Source organism: Rutidosis leptorrhynchoides, chromosome 1, assembly GCF_046630445.1.
Source record: "Rutidosis leptorrhynchoides isolate AG116_Rl617_1_P2 chromosome 1, CSIRO_AGI_Rlap_v1, whole genome shotgun sequence".
Classification (NCBI taxonomy): Eukaryota; Viridiplantae; Streptophyta; class Magnoliopsida; order Asterales; family Asteraceae; genus Rutidosis; species Rutidosis leptorrhynchoides.
The window spans coordinates 89798839-89815043 of NC_092333.1; the positions used below are offsets into that span (position 1 = coordinate 89798839).

The following is a 16205-nucleotide window of genomic DNA, read 5'->3' on the forward strand; positions in this document are numbered from 1 at the left end:
AAATTATATTATATTATATTTTTACTTCTATAATATAATCTACTCCGCAGTGGCGAGTTTAAGTGGAGACCCGTGAGGTCACGGGACACCGCTAGTTTAAAATTTTTTATTAGAAAATACTCTGTAAATTGTATAGGACACCACTAAATTTAAATGTATGACCTCATATATTTTTTAAATCTATAATTTTTCATTTAAATTGTATATGACACCACTAAATTATACTACTCGAACCTCATATATAATTTTAATATAGTTAGTAGTGAAAAAAAATCGGGACCCATTGACTTATAATTCTGGAATCGCCGGTGGTACTCCTTAATATATATATATATATATATATATATATATATATATATATATATATATATATATATATATATATATATATATTAGAAAAGTAAAATGACATGGAAAAACAAAACCTTAACATACATACTTGGTAAACTACTAAAGTACGGAGTATCAAACAGAGTTAATTATGCGTGCACTTAAATCAGTTGTATCTATCTATATATTTTAGTTACGCAACCATATTTTATTAGGAAGTATTTTTTGGCTCAACAATGTCAGAAAAGCCTCTCAATAGAAAAGTCCCGGTCAACCGGAAAGTCAAACCTCCACATTCTTCATGTTCTAGTAACAAACTTAGTCGCCGAGTGACTGTAATTCGTGAATCATCAAAAAAGCCAATTAAGAGATGCAACTCCGAACCAGCGTTGCCAGCCGCCGATATAAAACCAATCGACGTTGGTGGTGGTCGTACGGATGATCACGGCGGAGTGATTCTTCAACGTAGAGCTTGTGCCGACGCTTTTTGGTCGTCCCCTGATTTAGTGTTCCCTTCTCAACAAAAAGTCGAGGTAAGATACGTGCGACATGTGTACACCTATCACATGTATAAATTACATAAACTAGACATGGTTTATGGTGTTGTCAATAACCACATTGTAATCTAGGATATTGATATTGATGTATTTAAAAAAAACACTCAATTTCGCGTCGACACTAATTTGTTTAATGTCTTTCTATGATTAAAAAAAATTATACTTTTAACTGAAATTTATTTAATTTATGATGATATTAAGATATTTTTAATGATGTACTACAAAATAAGGGTTATATAATTAATCACGATATTTTTCTCTTTATAAATTACTATAATAACATAATTTGGTTGTTAAAGCTTGATCTCTCGATGGTAACTTTCTATCTCTGCTACTAACCAGGGTTATAATAGAAACTCGAAGGTTGTAATGAATGTAACGGTTCAAGGAAGTCCGGGACCGGTTCGAGCAATGGTGAAACTGGGTTCTAGTGTGAAGGAAACGATGGCTATAGTAAAGAAACAATACAGTTCAGAAGGCCGGAGCCCTCAACTTGATCAACATTCCATTTCAACTTTTGAGTTGCACTCTTCTCATTTTAGCCTACAATGTAAGTTTCTTGTTTCTTCTTTCCTTTCTAAATTTAGAAATATTAGGAATATAATCCTACTTCAATTTCTGAAAAATCGTCCACCGTACTATTTATACCATATTGTTTATATCTTTTATAAACTAATAATACGGAGTACTTGTTTAGCTTTTTTCGAAAAAAGTAAATACCATATAACTAAAACAATGAAGCTCACAACACCACTAAGGCCAAAGAAACTAGCCAACACAACATAAACAACAGTAAATCGGTGCCTAAAAAGTAATCAAATAATAATACTACGTGTTACTTTTATCATGCATAATAAATATAGATAAAAATAAAAATTTGTGATATGATATGATTTTCAGTAGCTTTTAAAATACTTTTTCAATTTTCCCTTTATTTTTGTTTGGTATAGGTTTTGATACATCAGAGACGATTGGGGACATAGGTGGAAGAAGTTTTTACATGCGTAAATGTAAAGGAAACTCTTTCACAACATCAGACATTACTTTGAGTAATTCTCCAACTCCAAATACGAATAATGTGTTTCCCAACTTTATATCTTGTAATTTCAAGAAACTTATGCGATTGCCGAACAAAATTTGGAAATTATTGGGTTGTGTTGATGGATGATTATTGATTAATTCTTGTATCTAACCCCAACGACTCCTTATTCATATACAAAATGCATATATTGTATGGTATATTATTCTTGGATTACAAGTACAACTAATAATAGGGTACGTAAAGATCGTTACGACTCAAAGATTGGATAGCCTCTTAGTTCGGTGTTTTTGTGCTTTTCATTTTTCTAGCGGTCTTCATTTTTCTTTAGTCGTTATCATTGTAGTGAGCTTTTGTCTGGTTTCATTAAATTTAGCTTGGTAGTTCGTTCTACTTGTACGTTTGTAAGGAGTTTCATCTTTCTAGTGATCTCCTCTTGTTATATAAGTGTAAATCATTTTTGCGGCAAAATAATGCCATTGACTTTTATACAATTGTAACACGTATTGATTTTTTAATATATTATAATTTAGTTCATTTTTTTACAAAAATAAATAAATAAAATAAAATATAAGATACAACGTTTATTTGTAACCTTCTAAAATTCCCGAGATAAAAACTTTTAATAAATTATACAGTAATTATTATAAAAATTTCTATAAACATAGCACTAAAGCTATGTTTAAGACATTATAACCACATTGTTTATTTGTAACTTGTTAAGAGTTACTCTTAATAACTAGTTTACTAATATATGTATCATCATACAATGCAATATGCATACATTACTTCTTATAATATATATTTTATTAGTATTAGTATAAGGGGAGGTGATACTCACACACCAGTTCTTGATTCATACACACTTTTTACCATAAAACTTACAATTATGTCCTTAAATTTATCTTGGGACTTGAACCTCTATTATTGTAAGTAAGGATATAATAGTCAATTAGGTGTGTATGGATCAATATTGAGTGTGTGAGTATCATCTCCCTTTGTATAATTATGGTACTGATATATAAATAGTTGTATATGAAGGTTGAGTTTGCAACTTCGCATCAGGGCAGGTTCAAACGAGAACTACAAAAAAATGCGAGAGCTGCGAGAACTTTTTAATTTCATAGCTTTTAAACATTTAAATGCAACAAATTACATTCAAATATTAATTAATGTTCGTATTATCAACAAACATATGATCATTACCACAAATTACATGCTAAACTGTTAATCATATAAAATGTTTACATGTTCACAAATAAATATGCACATGTGAACGAGAAATTATATCTTCGATTATATAGGTAAAAATATAATTATTTTTTCAGACTATTTTATGTTCATTCTTACTTTCCATCAATATTTATGGGTAAATCAATATACTCATATGTGAAAATGTTTGTAAATTAAAAGTTCTCGCAGTTCTCGTCATTTTTGCGGTTTTCGTTTGAACTTTTGACTTTCGCATCAGTTGTTATCACTCGATTGTTGGGTGTATTTTGTCAATGTTTATGTTGTGCAATATGGTGTACTTTATAACCGTAGAGTCTAGTTAAACAAGATGTGGTTGTTTGTAGTTTTATTATCTTTTAAAAAAATGATGATATTTCCAACAATGTTATTGATAAATTCACTCACTTTATACATTAATAGATTACAACAACAACAACAACAACCAAACCCAATCCCACATGTGTAGGGTATGAGGGAGGTAAGACGTAGACAATTCTTCATCTATCCTTGAATAAAGAGAAGTCATTTCTCCACCCCGAGTAAAACACTCCAAAGAGTAGAGAAGGTTTTCCCTTTCTTATATATTAACAGATTGTACTTGTACTGTATAATTTGTCAAATGCATAAAGTGAGTGGATTTATCAAAAATATTATACATTAATAGATTGTACTATATAATTTGTCAATGCATAAAGTGAGTGGATTTATCAAAAACACATCTTTAAATATTTATGATTTTTTTATTTAAATTCCTGTTTAAAAAAAAAAAAAAAAAAAAAAAAAAAAAGGTTGGTACTACTTCGTAAAGGGAATCAAACCGAACAGAATCACTTAAATAAAGTACAGGGTGTAAAATGTCAAGTGAGGGTTTTGTATGATTCCTTTATTCTATTGCCAATTTTTTTTTATATATAAAAAATAAATAAATAAATAGCACTGATATGGATAGATAGATACAGAATGTGCTGTATCTATATACGAGAGTCGTTACATACGGAAGAAAAAGAAGTGAGAGATGGGGGAGATACTTGCATGGCTACTGTTCTTCTTCATCCTCATAGCTCTCCTTGTTGTCGTTGTTTATCAGGTTCATTTCTTATATGTTTACCTTAATTTGTTCCATTTTGTAAATTATGATCTGTAACTCGTTTAATTCCTTACCAAGTTTTAATCTTTTTTATCGATCGACCTAATTATCAATCAATTAAGCCCTTTGATTTTGTCAATTGACGATATTAAGATTTCTTTTATTGGAATTTGTAATTAGGGTTTTGAAATTCGATGTATGCGTAGGCCATGTATGTTTCCTGTTTTAATTGTTTTCACATTGCAGGAAAATAGGCAAAGTTTTGATCTTTAAAATAATTGTTTCTTTGTGGAATATTGAATTGTTACATAAGAGCACTTTGTACGAATTTGTGTTTTTGCATTGTGGAAACTAAAGAAAGCATTTTGTTTGATTGTTTCAAGCTGAAGTGTTTACATCTGTATTCTTTCTTGATAAAGGTTTTATATGAATTGAAAAGATACGTATAATGGTAGAGAAACAACTGTTGAATAGATGAGTGTGACATTCGTCCCACATTGGTTGGAGAGGGAACGAAGCATGCCTTATAAGGATGTGGATACCTCTCCTAGTATGACGCGTTTTGGGGGCAAAACAAAACCGTGAGCATGTGGCAAAGCAGACAATATCATGCTACAGGGTGGCGAGTTGTAAATATATATGTGAAGTTTCTAAAAGATGAAATTATGATGGTTTAAGTATATTCATTAGGTTTTTTTTTTTTTTTTTTTTTTTAACGGCAAAAAGATAGTATATATTATTAATATAGGAAACAATATACAAGTTACAGTCAATCAACAAAACGATGAAATATACATATAGGATAATCCAAAAAACGAGAAGCGAGAACCAAAACGAGAGTAAAGAACTTTAGCAGAGATAATTCCACCGAAGCACGTAGGAAAACGCCGTAGTCCGTTCATTATCGTTAAGGGGGGGATTTAACTTGAAACGACAAGCTGGGACGGCCCGAAGCACAGTGTTGGCAATGCAACGACAAAGCACTTCGGACAACCCCAATTTCTCCCCGTCCAAAACGACTACTCCAGGAGTGGGGCAAAAAACCTACAGGTGGAATATCTATTAGCCAATACCAGTCCTCCTAGATGCTATGGCATTTGAATCGCAATCCCGAGGATTAGAGATCCAAAGATCCCAATCAAGCGATGACTTTTTATTTCTATTAGAGATCCATTCAAAAGTCTTCAACTGTATTTCCTTGAAAATAAGATCACAATTAGGTTTAGACTTAGTGAAGGTGCAAACATTTCTATATTTCCAAATCAAATATCCCGTAATCCATTCGACAGCTTGCCACATTTGCCTGCCACCAGGTGAGCAAAACGAAATTCCATGACCAAGGAAAGCATCAGTCATGGTAAGAGAAGGTAGCGGGCCAATATTCCACCAATTGTAAATCTTAATCCAAGTTTCAAAAGCAACATTGCACCGAAAAAGCGAGTGTTCCACCGTCTCGAGATCATTATCACAAAGTGGACATCGAACCGTTCCTAGGTCCATGCCCCGCTTTTCAAGTTCAATCCTAGTTGGAAGATGAAGTTGTCTCGCCCGCCATACAAAGAGCTCTACCTTTAATGGAACGAGGTAGTTTCGTAAGGTGCGAGCAGGAAAGGGTCCAGAATTCAGCGAGGCTTTCGTCAAAAGTTTCGTAAGCGCGTTAACAGAGAACAATCCATTAGGGCTTAAGGTCCATATCCATTCCTCCCTACCTGAGCTACAAGTTACAAAACTAGATAAGCTGTTAGTAATATTGGTGAGGTCCCCTTGCAATCTCCCCGAGATGTCACGAGACCAACACCAATTAAAAGAGATACAGTTATTTTCCCAACGAACCCGTTCCCGAATGGTCGCATTTTGGTTCATGTCAAGGCGAAAAAGTCTATTATATTTATCTTTTAATAAGTAATTATCAAGCCAAGCAACATTCCAAAATTCAGTTTGTGATCCATCAACAATACGTTTTTTAAAAGATTGAGCAAAAGGTACATCTAAATTGTTAAGACTAATGCCGACCTTCACAATAGATGACCAAGTGGACCGGGTGCGATTCGCAGCCGGATTAAAAGCCGTGCTTAACCCACCATCGTCCCCGTAAATGCTTTGAATTAATTTAACCCATAAAGAATTGTTTTCCTTTTTGAATCTCCACCACCATTTTCCTAGTAACGCTTGATTTTTAATCACAAGTGGTCCAATATCAAGCCCCCCAAATTCCCGTGGTAATAAACATGTATCCCATTTTATCCAAGACATTTTCGACACATCACTCGACCCGCCCCAAAAAAAACGACGTCTTAAGCTTTCTAATTTGTTTATGACACATTTAGGAGCTTTAAAAAGTGAAAAAAAGTTAAGGGGTAGACTAGATAATACCGATTTGATGAGAGTAAGTCGCCCGCCGTATGATAGAGATTTAGCCTTCCAGTCCGCTAGTTTTTTTCCGAACTTTTCAAAAACCGATTCCCAGTCTTTTGCATTCTTCATTGATGATCCGATCGGAAGGCCAAGATAGGTAATCGGTAATGTACCTGCCGCGCAGCCAAGCCATTCGGCCATAGCACTTGTTTCTGAACTAGATACCCCGAGCCCGTACACACAACTTTTATGAAAATTTACTTTTAGACCCGAAGTTGCTTCGAAGCACTTAAGTATCTTCATGAGGTTACGCGCGTTCCTCTTGTTCCATTCCCCAAAAAACAAGGTGTCGTCTGCGTATTGTAAGTGGGTTAGATGGATGTTTTCTCGACCAAACCGAAGCCCAAAGAACCAGTTTGAAGTAGCCGCTGTTTTCGTAAGATAATTTAGTCCCTCGGCCGCCATGATGAAAAGGTAAGGAGATAGTGGATCTCCTTGCCGTACCCCTCTTTGAAGTTTGAATTCTTTTGTAGGCGAACCGTTAATCAATATGGAGATAGATGCCGAAGAAAGACATGCTTTGATCCATTTGATCCATCTAGAACCAAATCCCATTAGCTTCATGATCTCGAACAAGAAGTCCCAATTAATACTATCAAAAGCCTTCTCAAAGTCGACTTTAAATAGAAAACCTTTACGTTTGGTAGCTTTCATATCATGTAATGCTTCATTGGCGATTAAGATACCATCAAGAATGTAACGATTTTTGATGTATGCACTTTGTTCGAACCCGATAACCGAAGAGATGACTGCCTGAAGCCTCTTTGTCAGTACTTTGGACAAAATTTTATACAAACACCCAATAAGACTAATCGGACGGTAGTCGCCAAAACCTTGTGGATCATTCTTTTTTGGAATTAAAGCAATGAAAGATGAGTTACAACCATTGGATATTACCCCCGAATCCCAAAAACGATTAAAAAATACAAGAATATCTTCTTTAACTACATCCCAAAATTTAACAAAAAAGTTCATATTGAACCCGTCAGGACCCGGTGCCTTATCCCCTCCACATTCGGTAATGGCATTAAAAATTTCAACAAGGGTAAAAGGTGTTTCGAGGTGATTTGCTTCCTCTGAGGTGAGGCGTTTTTCAAGAGGACCCCGAATTTTACACCTTCTTGCATTTGTCTTCCTGAATCTTTCTTGGAAGTGTTTGAAAGCTTCCAATTTAATTGTGTCCGGATCTTCAACCCACAAGCCATTCAAGTTAATTCCACGAATATTGTTTTTGTTTTGTCGCCTTTTTATACACGAATGAAAGTATTTGCTATTTTCATCCCCATCCGTAGCCCACTTAAGTCTAGATTTCTGTTTTAGGATTTCGGCTTTCTGTTTATCTTTTTCAAACCACTTCTTCCTTGTGTCAAGCCAAACCAAAATTTCTGACTCCGTTAAATCACGTGAACCTAGGAGGTTTTCCCACTTAGCTACCTCTTTTTGCAAGTTCTCAATCTCGATGTTGAGAGTGTTGTATTTTGGATTACATTTTTCTTTTAGCACCAGTTTAATCTTTTTGAGTTTGTCCCTAACAATACAATCAGCTCGGGGGTTTGTAGTAGCCAATTTCCAAGCGTCCTTAATTATTTCTTCACATTCCACATCCTCGAACCAATTATTAAAAACACGTGTTGGTCTTGGCCCAAAGTCGTTAGCACACGCTTTTAAAATAATAGGACAATGATCAGAATGTTTTCGATCTAAAGTACATGCAGCGATATCAACCCACCTAGTTATACAAGCTTCCGAGACCAAAAACCGATCAAGTTTGCTATATTTAAGCCCATCATCACTTATTCTGGTGAACTTCAAACCTCCTAACGGAATCTCGATTAGATTAGATTTATCAATAAATTCATTGAACATTTTTGCCCTGCTTTCAACAAAGACACGATTCTTGCATTCCGATTCTCTTCTTACTTCGTTAAAATCACCACAAATAATCCAATCATCAACATCGACCTGCATTGTACTTTCAAGACTTTCCCAAAACTTTTGTTTAAGGTTATCAGTGTAGGGCCCGTAAACATTAATAATAATGGAATCCGAAGTTTTACCCACCCACCGCCCTTTGATAGCTAAAAAGAACTCTTGTTCAACCACTTGAGAAACAATAAATTTTGAAGGATTCCAAATAAGGATAGTACCACCCGAAAAACCCACCGCAGGTTTGTAAACATACTCAAAATTATTATTTCCCCATATAATTTCAATGAGCCCATCATTTAACTTTTTACGTTTAGATTCTTGAATTGCAAAAATGTCAGGATTATGAATACGGATTAGGTCCTTTACCCAATTAATAGTATCTTCCCCAATCTTCCCGAGACCACGTACATTTAATGAAATGATCTTCATCATAAATAATTATAAATAAAGAATGAGAAAACGACTTACAGTGCGGAGATTAACTCTCCGGAGCAGTCTCGACCCAATCTAATCCAATTTCATTCGCGAACTCTTGCAACCCAACACTGCTACTGGAGATCGATGTTTCCTTAGTCACCACTGTTTTCGCACCAGGAATGATCGGAGGTTTTTTTATCCTCTTCTTACCCTTTATCTTTGTACCTTTATCACTTTCATCACCCTGTGTTGGACCTTTAGGATCTTCAACATCCCTAAAATTATTCGACTTTCCTTGATCTAAATCCGTCCCAACAGTACTAGGATTAACCGCAATATTTGATGCATCATTCGGTTGGTTAATTCGATTATACGGAACATATTCAGTGTCGGGTGTGAAGTTTGGGATACTTGGCGGCCCATCATCAATATTAATTGGATTAATTTTGGGCCTGGGATCTGGCTCAGGAAACGGCCCAATATTATCAACGATTTGCTCAATGACAGGCTGCTGACAGAACAAGTCAGCCCCATCAGCAGTGGGCTTTACTGATCTTTTGGATTGCCCAGTTGTTTTATCCTGCAGGTTGTTGGTCTTAGTCGTTTTACTTTCACCATTCGTTTCGACTTCGTGAACCTTAACATTATCTGATGCATTATTTGCATCTGAGTTGGTATCAGCAAAATTACTATCCGAAACCCAACATTTAGAGTTAAGATCATCTAAGTCGTCTTCTTTTCCTGTACGACGTATGTGACTCGACATCATCTCCTCGAAAAAATCTGGGACCTCTTCATTCTCGGTATTCATCGATTTCTGATCATCAGACTCCGAGATTCCCTCAGTTCCATCATTCTCATCATGATCATATGAGGTGTCAATTTCAAATATCCTATTCACTTCTTCTGAGACATAGGCAAAAAAAATCGAACTATTTGAAGTTACTCGAACAATATCATGAACTAAATGGACATCTGGTAGTTTCACCAGCACTTTTCCAACTACTAAGTTTTGATTACCATTAAGGGAACAATTGACAAAATCTAATGGTTGTCCCCACCATTCGGCAATAGATTTGAATGTTTTTTCATTCCAAAATTGAACCGGAATTCCCGTAATGTTTAACCACGTTATCCTCCCCTGGGACATATGATTTGCATCCCATTTTCGGATATTTGACATCCACTTATGAATGCAATGGTTCTTTGCATTAATGATAGAATTAGCTTGCTCAATGGATTCGAAAATAATCATGACTTCCATACCGCCAAGGTATTTGACCTCGACATTATGTAAATTTTCCATATCACATAAAAACATTATATGCTCAAGATATTCGAATTTGGAGATAGTACCTATTATAGCTTTCTTGAGAAGATCTACATTAATGTCTTTATCATCTACAGAGACAACTCGAAATTTGCCATTACAGTCCCATCTATTGAACCAACCCATGTTTTGTAATGTTTGTTTAACGGTTGAAGGTTTCTCCTTATTGGTTACCACATCATTGAAAGATCTTCCATCCAACCTGCCATGATTTTGTTGCGTCAACACATCCTTCTTATTGTTTAATGTTTCAGAAGTGTGTTGTTTCACCGGTTCAGGTTTGTCACTAGTTCCATTCTGGTTTCGATCGTGAGCTTTAAAAGCTCGAAACCAACCGTTGCCAAGGTTAATAGAACAAAGCCTTTTTAACAGGAATTCAATATCTTGTACATCGCTGAATCTTGCAAATCCAAACCTGTTACCATTTTTTAATCTTTTGAACATAGGAATGAAGATGTCAATGAGCTTACCATATCTACTTAAAAAGATGCGAAGTTCCAATTTGTTCCAATGGTCAGGAAAGCCAAAGAACATGATAGATGTTACATTGTCTTTTGCTTGATGATGCGATTTATCTTTGGCTTGATGACTCGAGTTTGCAGAGATATCCACTGACGGTCCATGTTTCAACGGTATATTATTGGGGTAAGTGGCATGGTATGACCCGTTGGAATTCAAATCGTTGGTAGTATTGGATTTGGGAACCCACTGTTGATGAGTACCAGGTCGATTGTAGTTTCCACCGCCGAATTTACGAACTAGATTTCTTGCTTTTGTAGTCGGCGATGGTGCAGGTTTATTATTTTTATGCCTTCTTTGCACCGTTTTCCAGCCATCTTCACAATCAATATTAGGGTTTGGGATGTGATTCGATGTATTGTTGGTGTGATTGTGATTATTTGTTTGATTATAGTGTGGATTAACGCAAGTACGATCGGGAAAGTGGTCTGATTGTGGTTGCCGGAACCCTTTTAGGGTTGCCGGCGTAAATGGTGACGTTGGGATGGGAGGGTAGGTGTTGGAGAGAAGACGGTTCATATTTTCCTAATTAATTTTTTTTTTTTTTTTTTTTTTTTTTTGATGAACTTTAATTTAAATTAGAAGCAGAAATTGAAATATGCGGTGGATGGAAACAAGGAAGTGGTGGTGGAAAGTTACAGAAAGGGTGAAGATGAAGATTCCGGTAGAGAAAAAGGTGGGTTGAAAAAGAAAAGAATACGTTACCGGTTAACCTCGTGGGAAGAGTTGAGAGCATCTTTTGACTTTTGCATCTTTTTAGTATATTCATTAGGTTGAGTATGAACTGCACTAGAGTGTTGACTTTCGCTTCATATTTAACTAATTTATAGGGTTAAGAACAGTTTTGACCTTAAATTTGTTTATGATGCAGCTTATGTGCTTTGCAGATTTAGAGTTTGATTACATTAACCCGTACGACTCTGCATCTCGGATAAACTTTGTGATATTACCTGAATTTATTACTCAAGGCGTTTTGTGCTTGATATATCTTTTGACGGGGCATTGGATGATGTTCCTTCTTTCTTTGCCATACCTTTACTACAACGTGAGATTGTAAGTCTTCTTTACATCTCATTATGTCTATTATTTTAGATTCTTTTAGCATAAGGTGTTTCTTGAATCATCATCTATGCATATGATTTTAAAATGTTCAATTACATTAGTAACTATACTAATACTGAATATGTGGTTCCATATCAATGCCATCATTCGGTTTTCAATACTGGTACCGGTTTGGTTTCGGTACTGTTTCGGTCTTTTGATATTTTTGCTCATCCCTACAGTACTCCATAAAAGAGTATTGGTATAATTAGGTTGTTTTAATTTATATGTTCGTTATTAATAAAAGTAAATTGTTAAAAATTAGGTATGGTGAATAGTGTTGCACCTTGTTTAAAATGCAAAAAAAAAGATAATTTCACACCATTTTTAGTGTTTGGTTAATTTATTGAAGATGGTTTAGAAAAAGGATATGTACAATTTGTTTAATGATGGTGTAATATCTTTTTAAATTTGATGAAAGTTAACAATAATGTCTAAACTTATGTTACTAGGTACACTCGGAATCAACACCTTGTGGACGTGACAGAGATATTTAACCAGCTCAATTGGGAAAAGAAGCAAAGACTTTTCAAACTCGGATATCTTATATTTCTTCTCTTCATCACCTTGTTTTGGTAATTACGTGATACACACATTTTTAATTTGCAGTCATTGTATATGTCTGGCTTCTTTAGCTTGTAATCCATTTCATGAGTTTATATCAAACTGTTGAAATGGAACCCAGGTAGTTGTTTGAATCCTAAAGCTGTACCTTATTATTCTTTTTTGTTCATTATAGGATGATCTATAATGCGTTGGAAGACGATGAAATGTAGGGTTGAAGCTGAAAGAGATGAACTGGAGTTTAAAGAAAGTGCCTTTCATACTTAGGCTTAGATTGTGACAATAGTTTTTCAGTTATAACATTATTTATCGCTTGTTGTATCATTATTATCATATTTTTTTGTGTTTATGTTTATTTCAAGAAATGCAGAACAATGGTTGTTCTTCCGATTCATAATAGGATTCATCTGTCATTTTCTTTAAACTCACTGTATAAGGTTTATCTTATTATTTCTTAACTCATTAGTTGTGATTATATTGTTCATCATGTTGATGTAAGCATTTTTTCAATAGTAAGAAACTTCTACTACCCAACCCGTTTTGCCACCCATAATAAAAATAGTAAAATAACATGAACCTGAACTTTGACTTCCAACTATATAAACTCACCAATCACTATTACTCGGTTACCTGTCGTGCCGGTGGTGTTGAGGATTTGTCGTGCTGGTGGTGTTGAGGATTGGCTGTACGGTGGTGGAACCAAGAATTTTTTCACTGGAGGCGAATTTTTTTAAAAAGCGTGACAATTTTTTTTGGACAAAATATGGAGGTTTTGGGGGCAAAATATGGAGACTTTTGAGCAAAAAAAAAAAAAAAATCCATGATGAGTAAAATGAAAAAATCCAAAATATTTGCATTAAAATTACAATTTCACTAGGGGCAGGTGCCCCCTTAGTACCGAAACTGGAATGTTGACCTTGAAGTTGTCATCTTTCTTCACTGACTTTTAGTTGTGTGACTTTGTTCATTTGTACAAAGAGCTTAATCCTGAAGCAGATAGGGTAAAAAAAGAGTAATTTTTACTCAAATATATTATATGTCTCACTTCAGAAAACATTTGAAAAAAAGATAAAAAGTTTGATGGGAATTTTCCTCATTAACTTTAGATATACTTATAATTATAATAACAAGGGAATTTATGACTTACATATATAAACACCTGTATTTTATCATAATCTTTTTTGTACTGGATAATGTGTGTCTAAATTTTTTTATAAACACCATAGGGTTACGATATTTACACAATAATATATATTAAACATTTTTAAAAAATTTATTAAAGAAAAATCAGTACTTATGTCCAGTCTTTTTAACAACACAGGGACGTTCGATGTGGGTCAAGGTATCGTTGTAGATGTTGCGACAGTAGGCAAGGGCAGAACTTTCTTAGGGCAGGAGGGGGCCTTCGCCCCTCCAAAAGTTTGAGTAGCTAGTGGGGATTTGTAGCCCTATAAGTTACGGACGTTTGGGCTTTTGAATTAACTAAAACGGAGTTCGTATGAAAGAGATTTGACCAAAATAGTGAAGGCTCGCAGAATTTACGAGATGCCACCGTTTTAGTTATATCTCCTTCAAATAGACTCGGATTTAGTTGATTTCAAGGATCAAACGCTAGTAACTCAAAGAACTACCAATTTCATTTTGATTGTTACCCGAAATTAGGACCCACTGGTCCGGAGAGGCCCTTTCCTATCGGAGATATCATTAACAAATTCTAAATTAATATTCTTCACTAAAATCATTTAGTATCTCGATATAATTCGTTGTTTCAGGTGGTTCTGGTTGTTTGGTACGAGTTTTTTTGTTTGTTCGACCCCTTCTTTGTATTTTTTTGAGTTTAATTATTTGAAGAAAACTTTCTTTTTATAAAAAAAATGTTTCTTTTTTAAAATGATGTCAAAATCTTGAAAAAGGAAAGTAGTATGGGACTAGACAAGAATATTATAAAATAGTTAAGGGACCATTTCTGTAACTCAAAATTTAGGCTACCACTGCTACAAATTGAGGAAAAACAGCAGCATACTCCGTTAGAGCTGCCGGAGCAAACCCCCGTACCACCTCCAACATTTCAATCGATCGATCTCAGTTACCCACGAAAGCAAGCAGTAAGATATATTCATTTATCTAAACTCCGTTAATTTATATCTATTTCATATAGGATAATATATTTATTTGCCATGTGTAACATAGATTTCAATCTAGGGTTTGAACTTTGATCCTCAATTTTTTAAAGTTTGCTTCTTCTTCCTTTTTGTACTCTAAGATCTGCATATGATCAGTTGTTCCGTTTTATGAAACCCTAAATTACAGATTCCAGTCTTATTACAATGCTACTTTATTCATTCAAATTCACGATTTGTCGCTTTATTTCTGGTTATGATCTATTATTAATTTTTGTAAATATTGATTATATTGTAACATAAACTTTGAGTATTTTGGCATTTGCAGTTAGCTACTGATACATTGGAATTTTATACATGATGGTACATGCAGCCAAAGGGTTACTAATTACATGGTAACTCTTTTTATTTTTCTAGATAAATTCATAAAAATATACTCGTGTTATTGTATTATGTTACTTATAAAATTATAATGTGCAACCTTTTATTAGAGACAATAAAAGTTTTCATTCTGCTAATTGCAGTGACATACCAATGGCTCAATTTATAATCAATTACAACGCATCATTGCCACCGTCACAGAAGTTTATCATACATATTCTTGATGGTACGCATCTTTTTGTGAGCAGTAATGTCGATGGAATGATAAGAAGTGCTATTCAGGAGTTTAGAGAGAAGAACACCTATGAGAAACCTGCTTGATTACTTTAGTTGTCCCTAAAATTTGCATTATTATTATATATATGCCTTTGTAAACCAATTTCTTGAAGGAACAAAAAACTTGTGATCTTCAAATGCTTACAATTGATGTATATATGGTATTGATGCGTGCGTTTTACCTATACTTCATGAAATTTTGTGTTTGATGAGTTACATTATCCTTGTGTTGGGGACCGGTACATGTTTTTATAGGCTTTTGTGTTGGGTACTTTGATTGCTTGGTATGTTGGTATGTTGTAGGCTTGTAGAATCATTCGTCGAAGTTACTGGTACTCTCATTATGTCTAGTCGGCGTCTACTTCGTCACATTTTTTTTATGTTTATTGCAAATGTCAGCATATACTCAAACTTGTATCTGTTAAGACTTGGGGATTACTAAGCGATTACGCGGGATTACTCAGTCAACATCCGGTGAATCGGTCACCATAGGTTGGGGATTTACTGGGGAATAATCGGTCAAAGTATTTATAAATCGATCAAAGTCATTTTAGTCCCCGACCGCTTACTCCCTTCAAGGTCCCGAATAATTGCTACCCGATTAGCGATTTTTGCAACTTGGTGCCATGCTTCATAGTAAAGAAGAATGAAGACGAGATCAAGTGGCCAAACATTTTTGTGCATATAAATGTATTATTGGTAAGTATGAGGTCGATAAAATTTTTAATCTTCAGTATTTCACTAGCAGTGTTCAGCATTTAATGAATTGATGACATGTTTTGCGGGGGATGGCAAATTGGGGGATGGATTCGTCAATGTGTTGTCTTACAAGATTGAGAATCGGTTTGGGAAGAACATTTTGAAAGAGACGGTTAATGGAAAGTTGAAAAGGGCTGGAACGAGAGGT

General features: G+C 34.6%; 3 protein-coding genes across 5 annotated transcripts; all 3 read left to right on the forward strand.

Annotated features, from left to right (window-relative positions):
* The first annotated feature begins 566 nt into the window (after positions 1 to 566).
* On the forward strand, positions 567 to 2055 carry LOC139862797 (uncharacterized protein At4g22758-like). The gene is made up of 3 exons (XM_071851430.1): positions 567 to 863; positions 1230 to 1437; positions 1838 to 2055. Exons 1-3 carry the CDS (start codon positions 567 to 569, stop codon positions 2053 to 2055), a joined length of 723 nt encoding a protein of 240 aa, XP_071707531.1.
* A 2034-nt stretch (positions 2056 to 4089) lies between these two features.
* Positions 4090 to 12973, forward strand: LOC139862807 (protein cornichon homolog 4-like). 3 transcript variants are annotated; one of them, XM_071851448.1, is made up of 4 exons: positions 4090 to 4246; positions 11728 to 11909; positions 12410 to 12532; positions 12697 to 12970. In XM_071851448.1, the coding sequence occupies exons 1-4, from the start codon at positions 4175 to 4177 to the stop codon at positions 12731 to 12733; spliced, it is 414 nt and encodes a 137-aa protein (XP_071707549.1). In that variant the 5' UTR covers positions 4090 to 4174; the 3' UTR covers positions 12734 to 12970. The 3 variants fall into 3 exon arrangements, with proteins under 3 accessions (XP_071707549.1, XP_071707543.1, XP_071707556.1); XM_071851442.1 differs by having other exon boundaries at positions 4116 to 4246; positions 11744 to 11909; positions 12697 to 12973; XM_071851455.1 differs by lacking the exon at positions 4090 to 4246 and adding an exon at positions 4581 to 4936 and having other exon boundaries at positions 11629 to 11909; positions 12697 to 12971.
* Positions 12974 to 14536: 1563 nt separating this feature from the next.
* On the forward strand, positions 14537 to 15634 carry LOC139862829 (general transcription and DNA repair factor IIH subunit TFB5-like). Its single transcript, XM_071851465.1, has 3 exons — positions 14537 to 14626; positions 14970 to 15036; positions 15166 to 15634. The coding sequence occupies exons 2-3, from the start codon at positions 14999 to 15001 to the stop codon at positions 15341 to 15343; spliced, it is 216 nt and encodes a 71-aa protein (XP_071707566.1). The 5' UTR covers positions 14537 to 14626; positions 14970 to 14998; the 3' UTR covers positions 15344 to 15634.
* Positions 15635 to 16205: the final 571 nt, after the last annotated feature.

Coding starts and splice junctions, on each gene's coding strand:
- LOC139862797 (XM_071851430.1), top strand. CDS start 567: ATGTCAGAAAAGCCTCTCAATAGAAAAGTCCCGGTCAACCGGAAAGTC. Junction 864..1,229: donor CTTCTCAACAAAAAGTCGAG/GTAAGATACGTG, acceptor GCTACTAACCAG/GGTTATAATAGAAACTCGAA. Junction 1,438..1,837: donor TTCTCATTTTAGCCTACAAT/GTAAGTTTCTTG, acceptor TGTTTGGTATAG/GTTTTGATACATCAGAGACG.
- LOC139862807 (XM_071851442.1), top strand. CDS start 4,120: ATGTGCTGTATCTATATACGAGAGTCGTTACATACGGAAGAAAAAGAA. Junction 4,247..11,743: donor TTGTTGTCGTTGTTTATCAG/GTTCATTTCTTA, acceptor TGTGCTTTGCAG/ATTTAGAGTTTGATTACATT. Junction 11,910..12,409: donor CTTTACTACAACGTGAGATT/GTAAGTCTTCTT, acceptor TTATGTTACTAG/GTACACTCGGAATCAACACC.
- LOC139862829 (XM_071851465.1), top strand. CDS start 14,999: ATGATGGTACATGCAGCCAAAGGGTTACTAATTACATG. Junction 15,037..15,165: donor AAAGGGTTACTAATTACATG/GTAACTCTTTTT, acceptor TGCTAATTGCAG/TGACATACCAATGGCTCAAT.